Source organism: Neolamprologus brichardi, chromosome 3 (genome assembly GCF_056152115.1).
Source record: "Neolamprologus brichardi isolate AB-2024 chromosome 3, ASM5615211v1, whole genome shotgun sequence".
NCBI lineage: Eukaryota > Metazoa > Chordata > Actinopteri > Cichliformes > Cichlidae > Neolamprologus > Neolamprologus brichardi.
The window spans coordinates 30,122,501-30,132,500 of NC_142106.1; the positions used below are offsets into that span (position 1 = coordinate 30,122,501).

The window sequence follows — 10,000 nt, forward strand, 5'->3', positions numbered from 1 at the left end:
GAGAAAACATTTTTAAACTTATAGTTATAAAAAATGTTATAAAAGTTTAATTTAAAATTTATTAATATATGACCTTAAAGACAATAACAATGAGTCAAGTGCAACAAGCAGCAGTATATCCAACACGATACTCCAGACTAAACTGAACCAAGGAACCAGCCAACATTTGTCTGTAACTATCATAAACATCACAAATATGCTTTGTTCAAACTCTCAGATAAACACTTCAAACCAGTGATACACTCTAATTCTCACACATGAGAAACACTTTCATTAATCAGTGCCATTCAAACAATGTCACAAATGTACTTACACAATAACCCCGTCATGCCAAGCAAAGAGTTCCCCATCCTCACATCCAGCCCTGCTGCACTCTGATCCTCAGCTGATCTCAAACACTTTGACTTTACATCAATAATAAAAAGAGAAGCTGCATTTAATACAGATAAGACCAGAGTGTTTCTTCTGACTGTGGCCTCTCTGTGCTTCCTTTCCTTTTATAGAAACCTCAAACAGCTCCTGTAGCTTTGACCAGAGCAGTTGTGTGACGTGTTCACATTTCCTTTCCACTGCAAACATGCAGGCTTGCTTCTTGTGTTTTCTTCTTACCTTCTGTTGTTGCAGGTCAGGTGACATATTTTACCAGCTCATAATTATGTTTTATTCTCAGAGATTTTTATGTGATTTTTGCAGTGTTCTGTCATGACGTATGCAGTGAGGTGTTGGACCTCTACACTTCATAAACGCACTAAATAACACAGAAGATCTCTCTGTCCCTCGCTCTGCATCCTTTTCCCAAACTCCCGTTTCTCCTTCCATGTCTGTTTCTTCCCTGGTCTCAGTCTCAGGTCTGTTTTTCTTAGTCTGCATGTTTCCTGTTTTATTTTGACAACATCACGTTCTGTGTTTAGTTTTGCTTCCAGCTGTGTTTCCACTTCCCTCGTCACCCTCGTGTGATGTGAGTTTTCAATCGTTCATTGGCAGGTCATCTTTTCACCATGGGCCATGTTTCTGTTCATCACGAGTCACGTCTCAGGTATTCATGTCATTCATGTTGGTGATGTTTAAGTTTCATGTTCACTGTGTCTTGTGTTAGTTCTCTCCAGTTTAGTTTACTGTTAACATCGTCCTAGTTTCCTTTCGTTCTTCATTTATATTGTTGGTCCAACCTAAAGTAAACGTCTCCGTTTTTGTTAAGTTCATTCCTGTCTCGAACATCTGCTCTTACTCTTGCACCACGCACCGGCCACCCGTTCGTGACAAAAAACTTTACACTGTTGTGTATTTTTAACTCCTTGAATGAGCCATGATTATGTTTGAACACTGATTAGTCAAAACAACAAGTATCATACTGCACTACTATCATACCTGCATTGCTCTAACTTGCCAAGAACCAACACAAATCCTGTGTTTCTTGTCTTTTTCTGCAATGTACTAACTCGGGAGTGACGCCACGCCTGATTTCCGACTTTCAAGTTCGGAGATATCTGGAATGCAGCACAATGACCCACTTTTCACACTTTGTCTCATGTCATGACACACATAATTAATAGTGGATTCATGACCCTCTTAAGGGACAACTCCCACTATGGTTGTCTGTCTGGGCTCTCTCCGGGTACTCTGGCTTCCTCCCACAATCCAAGTCATATATTATTATGTTAACTGGTGATTCAGGTTGTTGCCCCCAGGTTTAAATGTGAACATGAATGGTTGTCTGTCTCTCTGTAACCTGTCTAGGATATCTTTCATATTATGACAGCTACTATAGGCTCCACCCACATTGAGTCCAAAAGGACAGAACAGTGAATACTTTAAAGTGCGGTTACGTTGTGATTGGCTAGTCCCTCCACATGAGCATGTAGTGTGTCTCAGTTTGTCACTCAGGCTATTGTATTAATCATAGTAAAAGCATGAAAACACAGCCACCATCCTTCATTCTGTCAAACACTTTCTTACAAAGGTTATGATTAAGGTTTGTTGCAGTATCATCTACACACACACACCAACATGTTCATATCCAGGTGTTTTAGATTGTCTAACAGCAGGTGTGTTTTTTCATCCCACCACTTTTCTTTTAGAAAGGTAAAATACATTAAAATGTAACTTCCTGTTTTTAGCTTATTTTCAGGTTATATGTAAAAGTTAAGTGCAAAAGTTTCAGTACCTATCAATATTTTAAGAGTTTATAATGCTTCAAGATATGACGTCTAAAAAGACCTAAAAACTTGGGGACTCTGTGATACTGCAGAGTCCAGCAGACAGTTTGGAGTCAAACACTGACGTCATCATCACAGGTGTAGGAACCATTTCTGTAACACCAGCCAAACAGACACATTAGTATCAGTAGGTGTAGATGATTTACTGGCTCCTCTGTTGGTTACAAAGCAGTGATTATACTTTGGAGTTTTGTGTTATACTGTGAGGAACTGGCCTGTTTGGAAGTTGCAGTAAGAAGAAAAACATATCTGTATATGATCAAGTGGACAGAGAGAGTGATGGATGATTTTATTTATTTCAGAGATAAATGAACATTTACAGCACGTCCATGCAGAGACTCTTAAAGACATGAGCGTGAGAAACAAGCTTTTCACCGTTTCTCTTGATGCCCACATGCTGTATTTATTCTTTAGTCCAGCATGTGTCATCACCACAATAAAGCTACTTTTAACCTGTTTTCACACATTGTCATACCTGCACATTTCCACTGTGCTGTGTTGACTTCAAATAAAACAAACCACAGGCTGCATTTCCTCTTATAAGGGTATCTGACTTTCAGCGGACAAAAATAAACCTGTTGGAGAAAAGACTTAACCAACAACAGTCTTTACACACATGTAGGCATCACAGTCTGTTCAGAGAAACAAAGATGTTATTCTGTATTGTCTTATTTATGGATTAATCTTGTATTTTTACTGCTCATTGCTTCTTAAATAAAACAGATCACTGTATTTATTTTCAGGTCTGCTAAAAAGTTTTGCGTTTATCAAAATAATCTACAGTTTTCTCCACCTGGAGGCAAAAACAAAGACAATGTATGGTGTCCAAACCACCAAGCTAACGAGCAGATTAGGAGGAGGAAGCAGAGGGGCGGGGATCAGGAAGGTCAGGTGGTTATCAGCAGAATAGGAAAGAGCAAAAGAATTAAGTGTGGTGTTTATTTTCCCATTATAAAAAAGATTTGTCCACAAGAAAAAGTCTCAAACCAACATACGATAATATCACACACATGTTGTGCCATAATATTAGAAATTATGAATCACTTTCAGCCAATTATCAAGAAATGTTTCACCCTTTAGCCACACAACAACAGAACGAGGATAATTAATATAAATCCACAAACAACAAATCTCTGAGTTCATGTTGTTTCTGACTCAGTCGATGTCACAGCTGCTCATTGATCCTGTTCTGTTGCTTCAGGTTTTCCATGTTTTCATGTTGTCAGCTGATCTCAGAACAGCAACATGACACTGAATATTAATGGTGTGTTTAGGGCCTCGATCCTGTGATAATAACCAGGTGTTGAGATGAGCACTCACTGAAATCAATTTATTTCACATACAGTTAGCAAAATGCAAAATTTCTGCACATAGTGTTATATATATCCACACAACACATGGCAGGCACTGTGGACTCCAGAGCACTGGGCATAATCAGCAAATAACCACAGATGCATGATGGGATATGATTTAATTTTGTGTAAACTTCTGAACAAGAAACGAGCTGATATGTTTGAGGTGGACAGCTGACTGTAGTTTGTGGCTGCTGAGCTCAGTTCAAAAGAGTTAACGGGAAGGAAACACAGAGGCTCCAGTAATGATCACCCCACTGCCTCCTACTGACCATTGTTGTTATTACACCATTTTAAGAAAAAGTTGCCATGTTAACGTTCATTTGTGAGCCCTGAATTTCTCACAGACATCAAAAACATGTTTTACCTCCTCTAATACACTCGCCTTCATGTTATACTCATGGCCACCTTTTAATGTCACAGAGGGGTCGATGCTTTCTCTTGATGAATCAAGCTGCTGTGAAGAGGTACAAACAAACTGCACAGTGATGTTGGTGCTCACACAGTCCAATCATAACCATTCTGTAAGGATTCACTGATACTCTGTCAAAATGTGACACTCTGTCCTCCTTCACTTAATAGAATCTTAATAGACTCTTAATAGACTCATACACACACACACACACACATACTTACACAACGCACAGACAAGGTGCTCTTTGTTTGTATGCATACGTCATATGTTAATGAACCTATGCATACTCATGTAACCTCAATAAAGAGCAGTGTTACGGGGGAGCGGACGAGAGCGACTGGGGTCAAGCGAAGTAAGGCGTTTGTCCAGTTGTCTCCCGTGCACGAGAAACATAAAGAACAAACCTATCAACCTGACACTTTTTATGCCTTCAACTAAGGAAATACTTTATATTTATATTTGACCATTACAGCATGTAGTTGTCAAGACTTGTCAAGTCATTTACTGAACAAAACATTTTTCTCCTCTCTCCACTTTTCTGGGGCTCAGATACAAATCATGAGTCATTTTCAGCTGATTAATAAAAAGCATATTGCAGTTAGAAATGACATTTTAATACACATGTAAGCATCACAGTTTACTTAGAGGAACAAAGAAGTGTTGTGTGATATTATTTTGTCGAAAATGTTGCATTTTTAAAAGCACCACAATTATTTGATGCACATTAAACTGTAAGCGTCATAAAAGACACAAACATCACCTACAGAAAACTAACCTGCTCTGGTGTGCAACTGCTCTGATAAAACACTCTTCAGATGAGTTTGTTGCTGCTGATGTGACCAAACAGTGTGAACAGTGACACATGATGGAAGTGCTGCCATGAAATGTAAGAGGACCACATGAAGACTGCAAAAGTAGCACAAAAGCAGCACAAGTCACAGAAAAACATGAAACACATTCATCCATTTCTGTAACGTCTCCAGTTGTGGGTCACAGAGGGACAGTGGACACTGGGAGGAAGCTGGAGTTCATGGAGGAAACCCACACAGATGCAAACGCCACACAGAATCACTTCCACCTGCGATTCAAGTCCCGTAAGTTAGTAAAAAGGCTGCTGAGCATAACGTCAGAGCAGTTGTTACTTCCCATTATGTTGATAACTTTAGTTCATGTTGGAGGGTTTGAAGCTGTTTGAAATGACAATGAGTGTCTTTAAATAAAAGCTCTCTTTCAGTGGATTTACAACACTGAACAGCTGTAACATGTACTCTCAGTCTGACAAACAACAACAACACACTTTATTTATATCACTTTTATTAACAAAGTTACAGTGCTTCACAGAAAGACTTTATAATATATATTACAAATAAAAGAAACAGTTAAAAAAAAACAGACCTACAGAACATTAAAGTCCATTAAAATTATTTTCTAATGGGAGAGAAACAAGCAAAACACACTGAGTGATTCTTTCTGAAGACAATATAAACTCAGGCTATCAGGATCATTGCTTTGAATTCAAAATCTTCTCTTTTTCACTCAAAGTGGTTTCAAGTATTTAAGAAACTTTAAAGAGAAAAACAGCTAAAGAGCTGCTGTTAAGATTTTAGAGCTGTGGCTGAATTTGGATTGACATTATTGTAGTCAGAGCTCTCCTCTGGGTCACCACGTCATCCTGTTGAGGTGATCAAATGAAAGCATTTCAAAACAAATTCCCTCTGTTTTGTCCACAAATGCATTTGTTATCAGTGAGAATAATTACCAATGTATATTTTGCCTTTCAAATCTCACATTTTGTGCACTCACTTGTCTTGTTAATGATTTTGAGCTGAATCACAGATGTGACATTGGTGTAATCACCTTCTGCTGGACCTGAAATAAGAATCTGATTGACTTTCATGTTAAACACAGTTATTGTATAATCATCCAGCTTCCACAAGCTCTGTATTAATGAAAGTGTAAACTTTACCATTTTCAGTGTTTTCACATCTTCTGACTGTCTCATAGACAGAACGAACACCTGCAGGTCAGAGAAAATCAGTCACCTCATGTCTGTGATACTAACTTGTTTCCACTTTATTTATGATCTGTGTCTTTAAAATATATATATGAAGAAGAAGAAAAAATATAGTTCTGGCCTTTGGAGCATCTGCAGCCAAACAACAAGAACGGAAGGAAAATAAATATGAATCCAAGAATTATTCTAAAGATCATCAGAAGAGAAAATGAAGAGCTCTCAGGTGTGGACACAGTAACTGTAAATAAGAACATTTCATTTTTAATACATGATTTAGCTTAAAAAAATAAGTTGAACTAAATCCACAACGTACTTAATTAAAAAAATAATAAAACAGCATTGTTGAACATTATTGATGAAAAAACTAAATCCTTAAACAAAAGTACACATTTGCAGCACACGGGGGAAGAATTCATCTACAATAAATCACATCAGATGTTTTGATCCTGCTCACCTTTAACTGACATCCAGCTCTGTGCTGACTCTCTTCCTGAGTACTGACACTTGTAGAAACCTTCATCAGACTTTGACACTGCAGAGATCTTCAGCTCCCCTCGGGTATCATTTTGAATAAGTTTGTCATTGTGATAGAAAAACACATTGGAAAGTATTTTTTGTGTTCTCAAACTGCAGCTCAGACTAACAGAAGCTCCCTCAGTCACAGGATGAACAGGACTCACCAGGATAGGACCATTACCATCATCTGTGAAACAATCACACACAATTGTTTCAGTCACATCAGCTGGTGCACACTTTGAGAAAAGCCTGACAAACAATAATAAGAACAGATTGTACAAATGTTTTTCATCATGAAGATCTGATCTTGTATATTTAAAAACTACTCTATAATTACTGTAAGCCACAAAAAAATAATGGGAGAAATACACATTTGACGTCTAAATCATCCAAATCCAAGAAGTAAATGTATAATAACACACTCTGTACAGTGATGTTGACTGCACTGCTGAACTCTCCTGATCCAGACTCACACCAGTACACTGCAGTATCTGACTTTGATGTGTTGAGGTTACATGTGGATCCAGTCATTCTCCTACAGACAGAGAGTCGGCCGTCCTCAGAGAACTTCCTCACTCTCCTCTCAGTGAAGTTTCCCTCACAGGTCAGTGAGACAGAGTCAGAGGTGAAGTGTTGCACTCTGTCAGGACTCACTGTGAGAGACGCTGCTGAATGAACATCTGGAAACAACATGTAGTGAAGAGACAAAGCTCACAGATGTTAGGACTGAAAATGTAAAATTAGTATTTAAAAAGAAGATTTTACTGAGCTAAATCTTGGTGGTTTACAGTGATCGCACAAATTATTAGAGAGAAACAAACTGACCTGCAGACCAGACAAACTTTGGTCGACTGTGATCAGTGTGATACTCTGGGTCTAGTTCAGAGTTACTGAGGCTCCAGGACTCAGCCATGATGGAGACACAGTGAGGACAGGACGGGGTTTATCTGTTCAACAAAGATTTTCTCTCAATTTTTTCGTCTCTTAACTCTGAATTCAATGTCACTAAAATGTTGACTCACAAATATTTATGATGAACTTTAAGAGTGAGACTATCTAAACATGTCAAATATCTCAACATGTACTAATAAAAACACATTTTTATAAACTGTTTCTATTTCCAGCTTAAATGAACTATGACTCTACTTACTGTCAGAAACTGTCAGTGTGACTGAATCACTCCACTCTGTTGTTTCATGCTGTGAACTTTTCATTCTGCCCTTACAGCGATAGTTTCCACTGTTGGATGATGAAGCAGATCTAATCCTGTATTCATTTTGATTTGGAGCTTTTATCATGCTGTTTGTTTCCCACTCATAATCCCACTCAGTGTCTCCTCCATGGATCTCACATCTGACGGTGATCGTCTCTCCTCTGTATATCTCAGACCAGTTTGGATACAGAGTCACAACAGGCCTGTTTGACACTGTTAATGTTCAAGAAAGTACAATAAAAACACACAAATGTCAAAAATGTTAATGACTTTTGTTCTTCATCTTCCTCCTTAATCAGGAATTTATCTGACTTCATGTTAAACTGACCAGTTTTCCCAATCCTGACTGACTGGCTGTCCTCTGTGTAGTAAACTGGGTTTCCTCTTCCTCCTCTGCACCTGTAGAGTCCTTCCTGTGAGACACTGATTTGTCCATTTGAGTGGAAAACTGCATCTTGTGTGGTCAGGGCTTCAGAGGATTTCTCATCTCTGTACCAGTAGTATTTCCATCCAGATGATGATGATGGGTTCACAGAGCAGGTCAGGGTCACACTGCCCCCTACTGGAACAGCTGTGTTATCAGCTCTCAGTTTGGCCTTTGGTTTATCTGCAGTTCAGTTTAGAAAAAGAACAAAAGTCAATGACTGAATCGTGTAAATATGGATGTTCACATTTCATAGACACAAACTACATGTTTCTTGCTGCTACCTCCTGTGTGCTGCACAACAACATTCATTATTTAGCATGTATTGTTATTTACACTTAGCTAGATCAATGCAATCGTGTTGTGTTTATTATGTTGCTCTATTATTTTTTGCTTGTTTTCTCTTTTTTTCTTTTTTTCTCTCAACAGGTGATCTGGGAGATTTCTCACTGTCTCTCTTCCCCTCTGCTTTTGTTTTCCTTCATCTTTCTTTCTCCCCCAGCCATGTCTGTACCATCTGTAACAACTGAAAATAAAATAAAATAATAACAACAAAGGTCGATCAAATGGACTGTGGTGGATTTTTGTATGATATGTATAACTATGTAACTATATACTCTATGTATCTATGTGCTCTGAACATATATATTTTAACTTTCATTTAGAGTCTTGAGCACAAGACATTTTGCTTCACCATGGTTTATTAGGGTGGTACAGTAACAGGGTAGTTAATGCTGCTGAGAGTTCTCCTGCACACACACTCAACATCTTTCATGTAGCACAACCAAAACAGTAACATTGTAAAAGAGATCCTGAACACATCACAATAAAATATCATATGATATAATCACACACACACACACACACACACACACACACACTTTGAACCCACACTGAAGAGTTTTTTATATATGAGAAAGCATGTAACCTATGTAGTTATAAGATTATATGTTATAAGATTGTGCCACTTGCTGTATAAGATTTAATAATTAGGATTAATGTGTGATGTTTGACCGTGTCATGACCTATTGTGATAAGCCAGAGCAAGGGGTAGTCAGAGTCCTGACTGGCCTTTGGCCAAGACCTTGGCCGCTACCTGACCCCTGCAGCTGTGTTTGGGCGCGTGGGAAAGTTACCCAGCAGCAGGGGGCGGGGATACTGGTCCCTATATTAGGGGACCAGAGGACACCCCCAGCACTTTTTTCCTCCTGCTGCTGCTTCCTGTCCGTCTCTGTGTTGCTCTGCTGTCTGTGCTTAAGGCTGTACACCCCGGGGTTTTGCTTTGCTTGCTTTCTGCTTTGTAATTTTCTTGCTAAATGTCTGTATGTATTTTTCCTGCTGTTCATATGATTCAGTGTATTAAACTCTGTTCCAAGAATTCTACTCTTTTACAGAGCATCTTTTTGAGTGTCTTGATTTTAATTGGATCTAAAGAGGTTGGATCTCCACATCGTTGGTGGGAGAAGGTTATCAGGATGGCTTCAAAATTTGCAACCACAGGACCAATACGGCAAGGTCATGATGATCCACTTGGTAAAGTAAATCTGTTGGGTATCTGTGTTGGCATCAATTCCGACTGCTAAAGAAACAGGACAGGCAAAAAAGCGGGGAAAAAGTAAATGACTGAATCAAAACAGTTTAAATAACTAGATGGAAATGGTGAACATCACCAAATTTTGGTGATCTTTGTTTTGAACAATCATTTTGATCGAAGCTGTGAAAGTTTTATATTTTCTTGGCTGTATTTAAAAAGTACTTGAAGATTGATTAATAAGCTGGTCCATCTTTAGGACCTGGGAGTTTAAAGGGATCAACCTCAAGCAGCCTCCTGCTAAACGTGAGTGGAAGTG

The 10,000-nt window shown here is 38.6% G+C and overlaps 1 protein-coding gene across 1 annotated transcript in view; it reads right to left on the reverse strand.

Annotated features, from left to right (window-relative positions):
• Nucleotides 1-6,146: 6,146 nt before the first annotated feature.
• Nucleotides 6,147-10,000, reverse strand: part of LOC148104176 (Fc receptor-like protein 5) — a gene marked incomplete at its 3' end in the record, with an annotated part of 6,855 nt that continues 3,001 nt past the window's right edge. The window contains exons 7-11 of the mRNA XM_087838285.1: nt 8,055-8,333; nt 7,664-7,939; nt 6,932-7,193; nt 6,452-6,693; nt 6,147-6,235 (exon numbers count right to left, since the gene is read on the reverse strand). Coding sequence (XP_087694411.1) covers nt 6,147-6,235; nt 6,452-6,693; nt 6,932-7,193; nt 7,664-7,939; nt 8,055-8,333 — 1,148 coding nt within the window. The remainder of the gene's footprint in view (nt 6,236-6,451; nt 6,694-6,931; nt 7,194-7,663; nt 7,940-8,054; nt 8,334-10,000) is intronic.